The sequence below is a fragment of the Cervus canadensis genome, chromosome 32 (assembly GCF_019320065.1).
Source record: "Cervus canadensis isolate Bull #8, Minnesota chromosome 32, ASM1932006v1, whole genome shotgun sequence".
NCBI classification, from domain to species: Eukaryota; Metazoa; Chordata; class Mammalia; order Artiodactyla; family Cervidae; genus Cervus; species Cervus canadensis.
Genome location: NC_057417.1, coordinates 22,107,669 through 22,125,557, shown reverse-complemented (window position 1 = coordinate 22,125,557; position 17,889 = coordinate 22,107,669). Strand labels below are relative to the sequence as shown.

Below are 17,889 nucleotides of genomic sequence, written 5' to 3'. Positions count from 1 at the left end.
ATGGCAGAACTGATGCTGCAACAGGAACAGCAAAGCCCACAAAGTCGGAAATATTTACCAGCTGGCCCGTTACCAAAAATGTTTCCTGACCCTTGATTTAAACAAAGAAGCAACCAGACTTCAGTGAGGAATTAAATGAGGAAAAGGGAGGAATCAAGAATGACTCTTTGATTCCTTTTCCTAAGTAACAGAGATGGTGGTGGTGTTTCCTAAGATGAAAAAAACTTGCAGAGAGACAGACCAGAAGAGTAGAGAGGAAGAGTTCCATTTTGAATTTGTCAAAGAGGAGCTACCTTAGACATCCAAGGAGGGATTTTAAAGAGGCAACTGCATACATGGAACAACAGGAACAAGGGTGGAGAGAAAGACAGGAAGTGAGAATGCAAAGTTGTTCCCGAAAGACACAAGCGACCAGATGGCCCAAAGGCAACAGCAGTGATACAGCCTGACAACACACGCCTCAAAGGAACTGGGATGTCCGAAGGAAGAAGAAACAGACATGTTTAGAACGTGAGGGATCAAAGAGAGGAATCTGGGATGACTCACAGCCTTCAAGTTTGAATGATCGGAGTCATTAAATAAGAGACAACGGGAGGAGTATGTGGTTAAAGGGTAAAAAGATAATGAGCTCAGCTCTGGGCACATTTAACTTCTCCAGGACTGTTTCCTCACTTGCACACGTGGGTAGAAACCTACTGGACTCCAGCAAGGCACCAACTAGAGAACACGTTAAGGACAGCACCCAGCCCAACATGGCCTAACCCAAGACCCCGCTCCCTCTAGAACACGCCCCATGTGAGTTTCAGCTCTTCCTTCCAACCGAAAGCCAAGAAAAGCATTTCTCAGGACAGAGGAAAAGTTCAGCATCTCCAAACGCAAGAGGAAAGCAGGGAGACATGGACCCGTGGGCTCCATACCTCGGCGTCTCTGTGATGCAACTCCCCCCGCGCGTGGGGCCCTGGCTCCGCCGCCGCTGCGCCGCGCCGGCTGGACTCGCACTTGCCCTTCTTGCAGCTGCCCCTGCAGCGCTTGCCCTCTCCTTTGCGGAGCGCCAGCAGCTGGGAGATGAACTTGGCCTTCCAAGCGGTGAAGTCGGCCTCAATGCTGCCGTGTTTGCTTTTCACCACGTTGCCGTCGCCCTCCCCTCGGGTCATCACGCGACGAGCACCGAGCATCCAGAGCCACTTGTCCACGTTCTTCCCCACCTGCGGGAGAAAGGGACGGGTGAGCGAGAACAGCCCTCCGACCAGAAGATGCCAGTCTGCGCTGCGACAGCTGGGGCTTCCGCTGGGGGACGGTCCCCGGTGGCTGCTGGGAAGAAGGAATCGCTCCGTCAAAAGGGCTTCAGGGTACAGATGTAGAAAACATACGGACACAGTGGGGGAAGGAGAGGGGGTGAACTGGGACAGTAGCACTGGCATATACACATTACCATGTGTAAAACAGACAGTCAGCGGGAAGCTGCTGTGTAGCAGAAGGAACTCAGCTCGGAGCTCTGTGATGACCGGGAGCGCGAGGATGAAGGGTGGGAGTGAGGCGCAAGAGGGGGGATATACACACACACAGCTGATTCACACTGTGGCATGGCAGACACTAAAACAACACTGTAAAGCAATTATATTCCAATTTAAAAAAATGTTGAACAGGCGGAAAAAAAAGGGGCCAGGTGCCCTCCAGCCCCATCCATCCAGGGGTGCAGTTGATATATTCAGATAAGATTCTGCAAAAGTTTGTTTTTTTTTTTAAATAAAGGGGTGGACAAACTCTTTTCTTAAACTAGGAGCTAGTACCTAAAGAAGAACTTGAAAACGACTCCTCTAAGTAATGGTCAGAATGAAACCACTCGGTAGCGAGATCAGTTTCTTCCAAAATGTAATAACACCTCTGGGGCCAAAGACCATGAAACAGCAAGGTACGAACGGAACCTATCTGGCAAAACTCATGACTTCGTAGCCAGAAATGTGTTTTATTACAGTATGAAGCACTTCAGCTGAGGCACGGGAGTTATCAAGAAGCACAGTGAAGCGTTCAAAACCTCAACAGGCTTCCTGAGTGGCAAGGCAGTAAACAAAATATTTAACGTATCTGAATTTTACCTTTGGCCTAATTCCTTTGAAAATATGGAGGCGGGGGCAGGTGGAGAACACACATCTTGAAAAGATGTCTGGATGAAAATGTACCTACCTTGTTGAAGTGGCTCACGTACACAGAATTTCCCAGGCCAAACACCGCGTATCTCATCCCCTTCAGGTACGTTTTGCCAAATCGAAAGTCATTGGCTGCTTCCTCCAGCCACTTGCAGAACCACTCGGCGCTCTCAGGCGGCTGACCGTCAGTGTAGGTGGCAACCAGGAAGGCACAAACATTTTTACTGGTAACCTAACCAAGAAAAGTCGTTATTTCAGAAGAGTGGCCAAGACATAAGCTATCTCAATCAAGAAAATCCTTTCTGAAATACTGACATTCACATTGCAGTAGCCTCTAAGGGTGCTTTTAGAAATGTTACTTATTTTCAGAGGAGGAAGAAAACACAGACAGGGGAGAAAACCCAGCCCTCTGTTCCTGCCAATACACCTCCTTGTGCCCTTCATCATATACTCCATCCCATTTCCCAGACTATTAATTCCTATCAGCTCCCATTTGTCATATTAGAAACTAAAGCCAAATCAGTCAGGAAGAAATATAGAAAGAGCTCTAAAAAATTCCCTGAAAAATTAAAACAATAAAACGTTAAGTGTAAAGTGACTTAACACTTGACATCAACATCTCCTTGGGAAACAAAAACCACAGTCAACAGTCCTATGAACCATAGAATTTCATCTGCTTGAGTATATCTTCACAGATCCAAGTCAGGAACTAAGTTATAAGTTGTTGCTATTGTTTAGTTGCTAAGTCGTGTCTGACTCTGAGACCCTGTGGACTGCAGCACACCAGGCTTCCCTGTCCTTCACTATCTCCCGGAGTTTGCTCAAACTCATGTCCATTGAGTCAGTGATGCCACCCTACCACCTTATCCTCTGTCACCCCCAAGTAACCCTTTACGATAATTAAGTACCCAAGCTTGTTAACAATGTTTTAAATTTATGTATTTGGCCACATTGGGTCTTAGTTGCAGCACATAGGATCTTGAGCTGTGGCTCACGGACCCTCTATTAGTGGTGCTTGGGCTTCAGAGCACATGGGCTCAGTTCCCAGTACGTGGGATCCTAGTTCCCCACCAGGGATTGAACTCACATCCCCTGCATTGCAAGGTGGAGTCTTAACTAGTGGGCCACCAAGAAAGTCCTGCTAATAATTTTTTAACAAATAATTTCAAGCAGATTCAAGCGCACTCATTTGCATTCCAATGTGCTCTTGGGGGAAAAGGAAATGGACATGTACAGCCAAAAGTTTCTGCACTAAGAAAGGACTGGCAAACTACAGCCCACAGGCCCAATCCTGCTTGCTGCCTGCTTTTGTAAACAAAATTTTACTGGAACACTGTCACACGCACCCGTTTGCATACTGTCTCTGGCTGCTTTGTCTCAAAGGCAGAACTCCGTGGCTGCCTGGCCCACAAAGCTCAACGTATTTACCATGTGGCCCTTTATAGAAAAGATTTGTGGACACCTGTTCCAAGGGCTTCTCCAGCTTGAGCTGCTCCAGAATCACCTGGGGCACTTGTTCAAACACAGCCCCACCACGTCCAGACTCTGCTTCGGGGGGGGTGGGCCAGGACCTGAGATTCTGCAATCCTGATGAGTCCCCAGGAGAGGCTGATACTGCCAGTTCAAGGACCACACCTGGACAGCCTCTGCTGTCGGGCCAACCTCCCTACCTGGGCGTGGCTGGAGGAGGGGGCGGGGCATTCCTCAGGTGAAGAAATTAAGCTCTCACAGATATGATGTAATGCATGGAGGTCACAAAGGCAGTATGAGATTTCTCTAACTCCAAAACCCACACTACTTCTGTTATCCAAGTGGCCCCTGACCTTTCAGTAGGCTGACATGTGGTTCACACACCCAGCACCCGGCCGTGAGTGACAAACCTCCTTGATTATGAGATTCAAAGCACAGGCTCTCAGTCTAACACCCCAGAGGGACCAGCCCCAACCACCTCAGAGTCAGCACCCTCACCACACACTCGGCACCTCTCACTGATCCTGTAAAGTCAAGTAGTGGAAATCCCTTAGCGTGAAAATTAAATTTTATCTGAAGAGTCTATTTATCCCAGAACACAGGCGGTCAATTAAAATTGAAAGCTGTGACCAAAGGAAAAATAAGACAATTACCAACCTCTTCTACAAGATGGTCATCTGGGTCATAGTCCTTCAGATTAATCATTGCTACAGGCAGATCAAGGGAGCTAAGTGCTTCAGCCAGAATTGTCGCAAATCCCTAATAGGAGGGGAAAAAAAATCAAATACAGTCTCCAATAAACTAAATAAGTGAAAAATACAGTCTTCCTTTACTCCTGTTGGCCGGGGAAGGAGACATTTATCAGGAAAAACTTTCCCGGTGACTGACAGTTATCATCATAAACACAAATACTATTCTCACTTCTACTGTTTTCTCGAGCATCTTTACAGAGATCAATCATTCAACTGTGCTGTTCTCGCTCTACACGTACACGGATGGGATTCGATCTCAATTGGCTTTCTGACATTCAGGCTGCTTTGCCCTTCTACAATAAACATATAGACGGAGAAGAAATACTAAAGAGGGGATAGAATGAGAAATGTGAGAACTGTGAACACAATTCTGGAAGGGAGAAACCAAACAGAAGTAGACTGACAGGCAGGAGGAAACCTCAGGGGAAACAGAAAACCAGAGGGGCTCTGGGATCTGTCAGTCACTATGACAAAAATGGGAGGGAGCCATGGGCCACAAAGGAACCAGTCAGCAGAGAACCTATACATAGGACCAGTGAACCCAGAGCTATTGTGTGAGTTCACCTTTTACCTACAGGCAGACTCCGGCAAGTTCTTCTCCAAACAAAATGAACCAATGTTTGGAGAAGACTACAACTTCTAGCCAGACACTGGCACCCCAGGAAAAACCTCCTCCTCTTTTTGACTTGGTAGTCTAATACTTGGCTCACCACCTGCAGGGACTAAAGCTAAGCCTGCTCTACAGGGATCAGCAGACTCAGGCCTGCAGGCAAAACCCAGCCCTCTGTCTTTACAAGAAGGTTACTGGAATACCTGTTGCTCACATGGTAAAGAATCTGCCTGCAGTGTGGGAGACCCAGGTTCAATCTCTGAGTCGGGAAGATCCCCTGGAGAAGGGAATGGCTGCCCACTCCAGTATTCTTCCCTGGAGAATCCCGTGGACAGAGGAGCCTGGCGGGTTGCAGTCCATGGGATCTCAAAGAGTTGGACACAACTGAGTGATGAACACTACTGCAATACAGTCATGCTCATTTATTTACAAATTATCTATGGCCTCTTCCACAGGGCATCAGCAGAGCCGAACAGCTTCAGCGAAGACCACACAGTTTGTAAAACCTAAAAATCTAAAAAATTACATGCCAAATAAAATATCTAGCCCTTTACAGAAAAACTCTGATAAACAGAACTGAAAGCTCTAGATAACATGATCCCTTGAGAGGGAAGTGAGTGCAGATAAAGACACGGTCTGAAGAACTGTACCCTAAGAAGCTCCTATCTTTGGAGGGTGAGAAGATGGGTAGAAATCGGCCAATGATAGTGAGGAAGGTGAGCCTCGGCATAGGAGGAGGAGAACCTAGAGACAAGTGTCCCAAAGTTCAATGAAGAAGGTATATCAACAAGGAAGGTATTGTCATGCAGCTAACACGTCAAGGAAGATGAAGACTGAGGATGAATTAGCCACATGCAAGTCACTGGGAACAGGCTGGGGCACGCAAGCCTACCTGGAGTGGGTCAAGAAAAACAGGAGAACAAAGACCAGAGACAGCAAGCATAGACAACACTTTCAAGGAATACTACACACACACACACAAAATCAGGGTGGTAGTTAGAGGGGGATGTGAGGCCAACAGGCAACAGGTCACACAGCATACCCTGACCCACCTCGCACAGAGCATCCAGTGAGAACTTGCAACTGGAGAAAACAAATCTATTTGGAGTTGAGAAAATCCACACCAGTTACCCCATCGTTTCACCCCTAATATGAACAGAAAACCACGGATCACCAAGACCATGATGAGAACAAGCAGCAAGAAAGAGAAATAGCAGCAGCAGAAACTCTGAGGAAGTGGCTAAATCACGGAACCCACCAAGGAACTCACTGGATGTATTTTTAAATTATGAAACAGATGCTATAAAAATTGCACAGGATGTAATTTTTACAATAAAAACACTATAACCAAACTAAGACATTAAAAAAAAAAAAAGGTTTGGGGGACTTCTCTGGTGGTCCAGTGGCTAAGACTCCACACTCCCAACGCAGGGAACCTGGATTTAATCTCTAGTCAGAGAACTAGACCCCACATACCCAAATGAAGATCCCACATACCTCATCTAAGACCCAGCTCAGCCAAATAAATAAATAAATAAAATTTTTAAAGGTTTGGAGTTGAAATTCAAGAAAAAGTATGAGAGAAAGGATTTGAAATGCAGCATGCATGCATGCTAAGACGCTTTAGTCATGTCCAACTCTCTGTAACCCGATGGACTGTAGCCCGCCAGGCTCCTCTGTCCAAGGGATTCTCCAGACAAGAATACTAGAGTGGGTTGCCATGCTCTCCTCCAGGGGATCTTCCCAACCCAGGGATCGAACCCACGACTCTTACATCTCCTGCATTGGGAGGCAGGTTCTTTACCACTGTGACTCCCTTGCAACACAGGCCATCCAAAAGGTCCAACATCCAACAGAGTCCCAGAAATAAAGAACAGAGAAAACAGAAAGGAAAAAAAATATTTCTTGACCCAAGAAATATTAGCAGAATTAACGCACACAAAATTTCCAAAACAAAACAGCACAACTATTCAACACTATGTCTGAAAAAGACCCACCCTAGACCCCCTCTCACACAAGCTCCAAACATCAAGGACAAACAAACGATTCTAAAAGCTTCCAGGAACAACAACAACAAAAAAAAAAATCATCTATGAAGGAATGAGGCAACCAGCCTCCTCTTCAGCAACACTGCCTGCTAAAGACAAGGAAGTGATACTATCAAAGTTGGAAGGAAAAACTTTTAACCGAGTCTTCTATACTCAGCCAAATATGAATCAACCAAAATCAAAGCCAAACAGAGAAATTCAGATGGCACACCTTTAAGGAGGGCCATTGAACTCATATCAACTATGTGGGCAACAACATTAGGGCGCTGAGATCTGAGGAACTGATTGATAAAAGGAGTCAATAACTTTTATCTAATTGGAATAAATCTAGAAACGTGGCCCAGCAGGTTCAAGAAGCAACCCTCAGAGGAACTAAAAACATAAAATAGTTAAAACAGATTCTCCGAAGTGTACTTTCATTATGAACCCTCTGTACGCATGTATTTGTTACTATCTGCAAGTATTACCTGGATCTTTTTTTTAAAAAATGTAAAAGCATGCATAAAAGAGGCTAGGAATGAGCTCTTTTACGAGACACAAAAAAGGGACTCTGTTTTGGCAGCCCAGAGGCCTTTCTTACATTTCTTCCTGTTTCCTGCTCTGTTGTTTACAGTTGAACTGAATTAATAGTGACCTTCAATTAGGATCTACAGCACAAAGTACTGAGAACCTTTTAAAAAGTAGTATTCTACAAAACATACACAAGAGGGCAGTAAAACTCTATAATACTCTACCAAAATAGCAACTTGAAATTTTCAATTTATTTTCATGTTAGCCTTAGATTCTTTTCCTAGAAAGCAATAAATAGCTGTGACTTTCTTAACAAAAAAAAGCAGGCAGCATTCAGATACAACTAAAGCATCTTTCAGCTCTACATCTGCATTTTGTATTTACAGTATTCAATGTACGTCATTAATACTTTTAAGACTGTTAGAAATCAAAACAGATTTTAACTAAATAGATGTGTGAAGTTGTGAACATCAGGGCCCATACTGGACACTGCCGCTGCCAGTTCTCACTAGTCTCTACTTCTACAGCCGATAATAGACTTGGAACTCCAAGTCTCCATTCTGCTGAGCAGAAGTAAGTTTTGGAACAAAGACCCTGCAAGACAGTGGCTACCAGACACTAAAGAACACTTTTCAAAGATTATCTTAAAAGATCAGGAGACCCAAGGAAAAGTGTCATATAAAGTTCTTACCTTTGCTGTGCCAGTCTGAGAACCATAAAATATCTTCACTCCAGACACAAAGACTTCCTTCTTTGGACGAGAGATATAGCCATTCGTCATCAAATCCTGAGATGCTTTTGGAATGGTTTTATCCTGTGAGTTCTTGTTCTTGAAATAAACACAAAATCCATCAAGTTTCAATCTTCTCCCAACTTCATTAAGGATGAACATTAGCTCAGATACTGACCCATTTTATTCTCTTAATCTTTTGATTGTACTCCTCAAATACTGATTCCTTGATATAATTAGGTTCTTTAAAACCAGGGACCACATTTCTTAAGACTATAATGATTCCCATTCCCTCCAGGATAAAATATTACACATACTTTCACCTATAATGTGTTTTAGTGGCGTAATAGTACAAATTTATTTTCTGATTCTAATTAGTGGAAAGAAAAGAGACTACTATCCCTTAAAGGTGCTGAGCAGATTTTTGGTATTTGCAAAATTTAATTTTTCATTACAAAATCCCCCTGTATCTTAAGAATGCAATGTCCACTGTCCAGCAAAGAAAAGCTAAATAACTTAGTCTATAAAAACTGACAAGAGGGACTTCCCTGGTGGGCCAGTGGCTAGGACTCTGCACTCCCAATGCAGGGGGCCCCCATTCAATCCCTGGTCAGGGAACTAGATCCCACATGCCACAGCTAAGACCCAGTGTAACCAAATAAATAAATAAAAACACTTTTTTTTAATTGACAAGAAAAAATGGGGGCATGAAAAAAGTATGTCTAGAGACCAAATGTGAAAGTAATCAAAAGTTCTTTTTAGAATTTCCATATTTTTTCTGGAAGCCTTAGAAAATCTGCACTCTGAAGTCTCTATAAAATCTGATGCCAAATACTCTCCTGTAAAAAAAACACAACAACTCCACTCACCTGCTTCCTGATGACAATCTGGAAACAAATCCAAAGGCTAAAACCAAAGGCAAAGCCCAAGTATATGTAAAACCTGTTTATCCATAACGATATTAAAGGTGAGAAGTCCCATGTATCCAAAGCGGGATCTAAATTTAAAATGATCCATATAAACAATTTTATTTATAAAATTACACATACAATGATGCTCATCCTTATAAGCATTATAAAAGAAAAGTCAACCTTCATATTCAAAAACCCTGCTCAGAAATCTATAAAAAGCAACTCTAATAAAACAACACATACACATTATGTGATAACATGACATAATTACCATAATGATAAAATGCTAATTCAAAAAATAAAAATTTTTATTTTCATCTAGATATAGCATTTGAAAGGAAAGGAATATAAAGTCAAAACATTGAATTTGGAATTATGAGTTAATTTTTCTTTTTGTTAGCTGCTCCATCAGAAAAGCTTAAAATAATACTAAAAGTATTCCTTTTTTTCTTTCTAATTTTATTCTTAGAGACCCAAAGCTACTTGCAAAGGATTCTCAAATAACTGACCTCAAGCCCCACAGTTTTTAAGGGAGATTTGGATGGACCTGGCCTCAAAAGCTGAGTCTGGGGGCAATTTCAAAACACGAAGTCTAAAATTTGGGGTTTACAGATGCCACTCTGCCCTGGAAAGGACCAAAAGTCCTCAACACACGTGGGTAATCGGGAAAGGCAGTTTTCTCTGCGTTTTACCTGAGGGCAGAAGCACAATTCTAAATTCATCTCCTAGCCTCAACAGGCAAAAGCCAGATCACAAGCAAGGATCAGTCCTCCCAAGGGCCCAGCGGCACCGATCCTAGCCGGAAAAGGGCAACACATTCTAGAGGAAGGGGCCCGAGGGTCTCAGAAAAATGATTTCCTCCCTTCCTGACCCCACGAAACTTGCCCGTCTGGGGCCCTTACCCATTCTCCTCAGAGCCTGAGCCCTGCGGCCCGACAAGAGACCAGGTCTGCGGACCTAAGAAACTTAGGGTCCGGTGCGAATACTAGGAGGCCGCCAGAACTACCTCGCAGCACTAGCTGTGTGCCCGGAGACAGAAGAGCTGAGGACAGCCATGCCAGTTGCAGATCGTCCCGATTGGCTCAAAGGGGGAAGGGGCGGGCCGAGTGGGAAGCTCCGCCCAGAGTTCGGTGGGAGAAAGCCAGAGCCCTCCGGGCCCTGCTCGGATTGGCTCAGAGGATAAAGGGGCGTGCCCAAAGGAAAGCACCGCCCAGAGCTCCGGCCGAGTAAACGGGAGGGTTCCCAGCCCCAAACAAATAACACTGAGGAGGAAGGCCTGGGTGTGGACAAAGAAGGGTTGGAGAACGAGAGTTGTTCAGTCGCTCAGTCACGTCCTACTCTTTGCGACCCCATGAACTGCAGCACGCCAGGCTCCCTTCCCTTCGCTATCTGCCCGAGTTTGCTCAAACTCATCTCCACTGAGTCGATGATACCATCCAACCATCTCATCCTCTGTCTTCCCCCTTCTGCCCTCAATCTTTCCCAGCATCAGGGTCTTTTCCAGTGAGTCGGCTGTTTGCATCAGGTGACCAAAGTACTTGAGCTTCAGCATCAGTCCTTCCAACTGATATATTATATCCAACTGATATATATAGTGCTTCCAACTGATATATACCAATATTCAGGATTGATTTCCTTTAGGATTGACTGGTTGGATCTCCTTGCTGTCCAAGGGACTCAAGAGTCTTCTCCAGCACCACAGTTCGAAAGCATCAATTCTTTGGCACTCAGCCTTCTTTAAGCTCCAACTCTCAGATCTGTACATGACTACTGGAAAAACAGGAGTAGTTTGGGGTGGAGGGAAGGTTGGAGGGGCGAGAGAAGAGGTCTGCGTTGAGACTAAGGGCGTCATTAACCGAATGCAACGTGTGAGCCCGTTTGAATCTCAATTGAAACACACCGACTGTAAAAAGTCATTATTTATTTAGGGGAAAATTAATTATGGACTGGCTAGGAGATGCTATTAATGAATTATAGTTAATCTTGTTGGATGTATCTGTTGGAAATTTAGCTGACCTTATGACGATTTGCCTTAATATACTCCAACAAAAAAAATGAGGGAGAATGAAACAAGAATGGCAAAATGTTGATAACTGTTGAAGCGGGGTGATGGGTACATGGCAGTTCATTACACTTTTTTCTCTATGTTTTTGGTGTTAAACTTTTTCCATCATGAAAGGTTAAGATGGACCCTGAAATCTGCGGAACTGTGAGGCGTCAAGCGCTGAGTTTCCACCCGGTCACCAAACTTCGGCTCCACCAACCAATCGGAGTTCTTTCGTTGGAGAAAGAACATTACGTCAAGAAAGAGCGCCTCTCTTTCCCGGCGCGGAACAATGCCGTAAAAGTCAAAAGGCGCAGACGGTATTGGTCCCTCTTCCTCTCCGGGTTTCCGCAGCACCTGACGCCTGCGCAATAAGTTGGGTGGTTGTATTGTGGCGGTCGGGTTAGTTACGGCGCCGCGCAGTCTGCGGGCGTTACTGGGCCGCGCGCCGCCGGGTGGTTACATCTAGGTGCGGGTGGCCCTGTGGCCAGTGGCGCGGGCCTGCCTTGGTTCGCCAGCCCCAAGATCTGCGAGCGGCCAAGATGTCGATCTTCACCCCCACAAACCAGATCCGCCTGACTAATGTGGCCGTGGTACGGATGAAGCGAGCCGGGAAGCGCTTCGAAATCGCCTGCTACAAAAACAAGGTCGTGGGCTGGCGGAGCGGCGTGTGAGTGACCCTCTCCCTCTGGGCCTTGGCCGGAGCGGGTAGCCTCGGAGGCGGCCTCCCTCTGGTCGTCTAATGAACCGGCCAAACTGGGGTTTTGTCAGCGAAGGAGAATAGGAAACTTTATTTCCTGCTGCCTGGGCTTCGCGTCTAAACCAAACGTTCCCTTTTATCATTGGTAGTTTTGGTTTGGGGCTTGGTTATACTTTGCTTTGTTGGTGTCATAAAAGCTACAGCAAGAAACCTCCATAATCGGAGTCCTTTTCTCAAAATAATCATCAAGACAAAGGGAGTACTGTTCCAGGTACTTCTGTAGTTAGTGCGTCTGTCATAGTTCTCTGCCCAGTAGTTTCACCATCACTGCTGCCATCTAGGGATCGGAATTCCTTGGCACCAGCCGGGCCCCACCCCTCAGTGATTCACCCGTATTCCCACAACGTTTTTCCCCTATAAGTGAAAACGAATCCAAATGGAGTTTTGAAAATGTCACCGAGAGTCATTTAGGAGTATTTGTTGTTTCTTGCATTATCATTGCCCATCTTGTCTTTTAAGTGTGAATGAACGTCCAAGTTTCAAGAGTACTCACATAGGACTTTCTCTTCTATCCTCACAAGGGAAAAAGACCTTGATGAAGTGCTACAGACCCACTCAGTGTTTGTAAATGTCTCCAAAGGTCAGGTTGCAAAGAAGGAAGATCTCATCAGTGCGTTTGGAACAGATGACCAGACTGAAATCTGTAAGCAGGTGAGTTCTCAGGGCCGCAGCATCATTGACCCTGATATCCATTAGCATTAGGTATTGTGTTACAGGTATGTTAAGGTTTTAATAATTTACTTTTCTTTTTTTTTTGGAGTGAACATTTACTTTGCAATGATTTGATCTGTACATCACTTTTAATAATTAAGGGCATGGATTCTTTTTATATTTATTTATTTGGCTGTGTTGGGTCTTAATTGCATCACGGGCTTAGTTGCTCAGTGGCATGGGGAATCTTTGTTCCTCCATCAAGGAATGAACCTGCATCCCCTGCATTGCAAGGCAGACTCTTAACCATTGGACCACCATGGAAGTCCCAGGACATGGATATTTTTTGCAAAAGCCTCCAGAAATCAGATTATCTGCTAAACTGCCTTTTTTTGTCCACTTATATATTTCTTTAGTGTAATAAACCTGAAGAGAGAACTTCTTTTCGAGTATTTCATCATTTCCACCCTCTGCTAGGATTGCCTTTACCCCTTCCCCCATCTAAATAAGTAAGATCTCAAAACAAGGTAATCCAGTGCCTCTTTTAGGCAGAGCTCAAATTATTACCAAATACCAGTAGCTGAAGAGAATGAAATTTAATTTTCTCCCCCAGTATTTCATTCCTGTGGTTAGTTAACAAATAGTGTGGAACAAAGACTTTGCTTTCTTAAACTTGTTGGGTTTGTTGTTTTGGTTTTTTTTTTAAGATTTTGACTAAAGGAGAAGTTCAAGTGTCAGATAAAGAACGGCACACGCAGTTGGAGCAGATGTTTAGGGACATTGCAACTATTGTGGCCGACAAATGTGTGAACCCTGAAACAAAGAGACCATACACCGTTATCCTTATTGAGAGAGCCATGAAGGACATCCACTATTCAGTCAAACCCAACAAGAGCACGAAACAGCAGGTGAGTTGTTTTATATTATTTTTATTTTTGGCTGTGCTGGGTCTTTGTTGCTACACACGCTTTCCTCTAGTTTCAGTGCATGGGCTTCTCATTGCAGTGGCTTCTCTTGTTTCAGAGCGTGGGCTTTAGAGCACAGGCTGAATAGTTGTGGCACACAGGCTCAGTGCTCTGCGGCATGGGATCTTCCCAGATCAGGGGTCAAACCCATGTCTCCTGCATTTGAATTCTTTACCACTGGGCCATCAGGGAAGCCCAAGACTTCTTGGACTTCTTAGATACTAGTACCCAATCAAATGCATGATTTGCCCATATTTTCTCATATGCTGTGGGTTGTCTTTTCACTTTCTTGATAGTTTTTTGAATCACAAAAGTTTTAGTCTTGAAGTTCAGTTTATCTATTTTTTTCCCTGTAGTTGCAAATGTTCTTCATGTCATCTAAAAAAACCATTGCCCGATCCAGCTAGAAGGAAACTGCTTCATTTTGAATACCTTCCTCAGTTATGCATCAGAAGAGATAAAGAAATTGCAAACATTTTTTTCATTTTGTCTTGATAGGCTTTGGAAGTGATAAAGCAGTTAAAAGAGAAAATGAAGATAGAACGCGCTCACATGAGACTTCGGTTCATCCTTCCAGTAAATGAAGGGAAGAAGCTGAAAGAAAAACTCAAGCCACTGATCAAGGTTATCGAAAGTGAAGACTACGGTCAACAATTAGAAATTGTAAGATTAGCGTACTCTTGTTCTTTGCTTCCTCATGACCAAAATAGTTTCTTCTGTAGTCATAAATGTGGCCCAGACATTTATAAAGTGTGAACAGTAAGACATTTCCTGAAACATCTTAACCTAGAACTAGATAAAAAGGTCAAGATCCCCGTAGAACCAGATTGTAGTTAAGAACACTTAAGATGTCTTTGTGTTTGTTTTTTAGTTAAATGATTCCCAGTAAGCGGATATGGGTCATGCTTATTTTTGATGAAAGAGTATATTTTACAGTGAATCTTCTTTCAGTCTCATTTACCACAGAACGTTTTTAAAAAGCAGCAAAAACATCATGTCTTTGGATCCTCACCCCACAGCTTCAGATAACATGTAAATTCAGCTGTCTGCAAACCCACATCTTAGAGCTTTACAGCTTCCTGACAAATAAATGAACTCTAGAGCAGGATCTAATGCCTGATGATCTGAAGTGGAGCTGATGTAATAGTAATAGAAATAGAGTGTACAATAATGTGCCTAAATCATCCTGAAACCTCCCTGCCCCCATCCGTGGAAAAGTTATCTTCCATGAAACTGGTCCCAGGTGCCAGAAAGGCTGGGGATTGTTCTAGAGGATTGTTGAACTTCCCACTGCAAATGTGAAACAAGGAAACTCTCCAAAGTTCTAAAATCTTTGCAAAATTTTGCACGTAGTTTCTGAAAAATAGGCCTTCCACCCCCTTATTTTTTTTCCCTTCAAATGTGGCTCCAGAGAGATGATTTCATTGAACTATAAATTTCAATGCTAAATTTAGTGTGCAGAGGACCACAGCCTTCTAATCCAACCACATCATTTTACAGCTGAGGAATCTGGAAACATCCTCAGTAGGGGAATCAGGGCCTCATCACAGGGGCCTGTGTGCATACTGAAGGACAGAGGCTAGACTAGAAGCTAGCCCCCATCCTGTGCAGTCAGAGAGAGACCTGGAAAGTGTGGCATATTCATCTCAGAGCAAGTTACAGCTTCGTCACTTACAGCTGATTGACTGTGTTGTACAACAGAAACTAATCACAACTTTGTTCGGCAACTGTACTCTAATTTAAAAAAAATTTTCTTTTTAATGAAAGAAAAGTTAAAGCTGTGTCCATACTGTCGTACCACTCTTCCTCATGTGGTCAGCAGCTGTTTTCAATGTTTCAGGTGTGTCTCATTGACCCCGGCTGCTTCAGAGAAATCGATGAGCTCATAAAAAAGGAGACAAAAGGCAAGGGCTCCTTGGAAGTACTCAACTTGAAAGACGTGGAAGAAGGAGACGAGAAATTCGAGTGACCGTCACCCATCTCTTCAGCTATCAAACACTAAAGCATTTTCATTTCCCACAGTCCTGTTTTCTTTGTGTGATCAGCCAAATACTTGTTCAGATGAGTTGCCGTTTTGCATCTCTGTGGCAAACGTGTACACAGAAAGACGTTCCTCAGTAAGTATGATGATGTGGGATTCATTCAGTTTTAATTATAAAATGGGGTTTTAGGCAAAAGTGAAAATCCAAGATACAAAGTCCAGAGAAGTATTCAGTTGCTGCCTCATGCCTTTGTAGCTTTCCCGGGTGAAAGTTATTTGAGACAACTCTTTTGGATAAAAAGTTAAATTTTGTACATTGTAAGAAATTAGGAGGGTATATCTGTATGACCGAAAAGGAGGATTTGCCAAAAAAGAAAACAGAATGTCTTATTTCTACTTAGTGAAATGTGTGTATGGGGGTAACTGTATCATGACATAATATAAAACTTGGGTGATGACTTCCTGATTTTCTGAAAAATAGATATATGATGACTTCAGGACTTCAGTATTCGTCAAACATGCTGCCATAACTTAGATTATTCTTGGTAAAATATAAAGTCATTTATTTCTAATTCTTAAAGTTTATAATATATATTATTTAGAGCTGAAATCTTATGTAAATCAATAAACCACTTATTTTTGTTAAGCTATGGCTTGTATTTCTAGACAGCTTCCTAACTCCCTTTTCTCTGCCTTTTGTCTGGTAGGATGGGCGAGTATGGGCAAGTTCTTAGCAGGATTAAACTTGTTTGTTTAGGGGGAGGGGGTTGTTCGAGGCGGGCCTGTTCTGTTAAATACCTGGTAAATCTTAGTGAAAATAATTTGGGATGTAATTGAATTTGAGTATCAGTATTTGAGCACTTAAATAGACAACGTAAAAGTAGTTTAAAATCTGTATCCTCAAAAGAGATAGTCTAAAACATAAAGTAGGGTTTCACTCAAAATAAATATACAGATCAGATGTATTTTGTGGACGGAAGTATTTTTAAGTGCAAAAGATTTCTTGACCTAAACAAGTCTTGATTGGTTTTATAAGCACGTAGAACCCACTGCTAATACAAGCTCTCAGAAGCACCCCCATTTTACAGACACTTCCATTGAAATGATGAACTCATAATGTTCGTCATTTCTTCTCAAATTTTTTTGAGAAAAAAAAAATTCTCATCGAATTTTTTCTCACAACGTTAGAAGAAATATTTTTGTTGTTGAATAACATGGAACACACACTTTAATGCTGAAATTGAAATATTATTCTGATACAGTCTTCAAGATCCCCCTCACTGATTCCGTTTTACTTATATAATTTGTTTTTTATGAAGATAATCGAAACTTGAAATCCTGGCAAGAAATTTGAACCAATGAGGTTTACATTTTTTATTTCTAGCTTAAACAGATAAAGCTATGTTTCAGATCGAAGTCATAATTGCTAAAAATGTTCAACAGCTGCATATCAAAGAGAAAAAGATAAATGTAACTACAACACTGCCTTAAGTTTTTCCTGATCTCATAGTCATTTCTTCTAAAAAGCTGGAACTTCAAGAAATGTCAAATGTAGACCAGTCTGAGTCGTGTTTCTGAACCTATGACAAATAAAAAAATGTTTACCTTATATTAATTTCATTATTCAAAATAATTAAAAAGTTTGGTTTGTAATCGTTTTCCCAGTACTACTGCTGTAATGGTTACCTTAAGGATTACTGGTTTATTTTGTTTTTTCAATGCAAACTTTACTGTGTACATTTGGTCAGGATGACATTCAGAATTCAGCCTCTTCTATTTTCAGAGTTTTTTTCTTTTTATTAGTATTTCTCTAGTGTGTGTTTGTTTGGCTGCACCAAGTCTCCATGGCATGCAGGATCTTTTGTTGCGGCATGTGGGCTCTAGTTCCCTGACCAGGGATTGAACCTGGGCACGTGCATTGGGAGCATAGAGTCTTTGTAGCTTCCCTATTCCCATACACAATTATTTGCTCCAGCCTGTGTAACCTCATATATTTTGAAATTCCCCATTTGGCCTTGATTTTTGCCCAACTGTGTGTTATAGAGAGGGCTTCCCAAGTGGCTCAGCAATAAAGAATCCATCCACCAATGCAGGAGATGCAAGAGACATGGATTTGATCCCTGGGTCAGGAAGATCCCCTGGAGGAGGAAATGGCAACTCACTCCAGTATTCTTGCCTGGAAGATTCCATGGAGAGAGGAGCCTGGCAGGCTACAGTTCATGGGGTCAAAAAAGTCAGACACGACTGAGCATACACAGTGTTACAAAGAGCTGCTTAAACATCTGCCTGGCACGCTAGATGGTGAGCAGT

At 43.0% G+C, this 17,889-nt stretch overlaps 2 protein-coding genes across 2 annotated transcripts in view; one reads left to right on the top strand and one right to left on the bottom strand.

The window, feature by feature from the left end:
* LOC122433093 (S-adenosyl-L-methionine-dependent tRNA 4-demethylwyosine synthase TYW1) overlaps nt 1-10,255 on the bottom strand; it is a 140,801-nt gene extending 130,546 nt beyond the window's left edge. Inside the window, exons 1-6 of the mRNA XM_043455628.1 lie at nt 10,081-10,255; nt 9,137-9,264; nt 8,229-8,366; nt 4,275-4,376; nt 2,185-2,379; nt 918-1,205 (exon numbers count right to left, since the gene is read on the bottom strand). Coding sequence (XP_043311563.1) covers nt 918-1,205; nt 2,185-2,379; nt 4,275-4,376; nt 8,229-8,366; nt 9,137-9,264; nt 10,081-10,084 — 855 coding nt within the window. The 5' untranslated portion in view covers nt 10,085-10,255. The remainder of the gene's footprint in view (nt 1-917; nt 1,206-2,184; nt 2,380-4,274; nt 4,377-8,228; nt 8,367-9,136; nt 9,265-10,080) is intronic.
* Nucleotides 10,256-11,524: 1,269 nt separating this feature from the next.
* On the top strand, nt 11,525-17,188 carry SBDS (SBDS ribosome maturation factor). The gene is made up of 5 exons (XM_043455850.1): nt 11,525-11,892; nt 12,504-12,633; nt 13,341-13,541; nt 14,097-14,261; nt 15,439-17,188. The coding sequence occupies exons 1-5, from the start codon at nt 11,765-11,767 to the stop codon at nt 15,565-15,567; spliced, it is 753 nt and encodes a 250-aa protein (XP_043311785.1). The 5' UTR covers nt 11,525-11,764; the 3' UTR covers nt 15,568-17,188.
* The last annotated feature ends 701 nt before the right edge of the window (nt 17,189-17,889 follow it).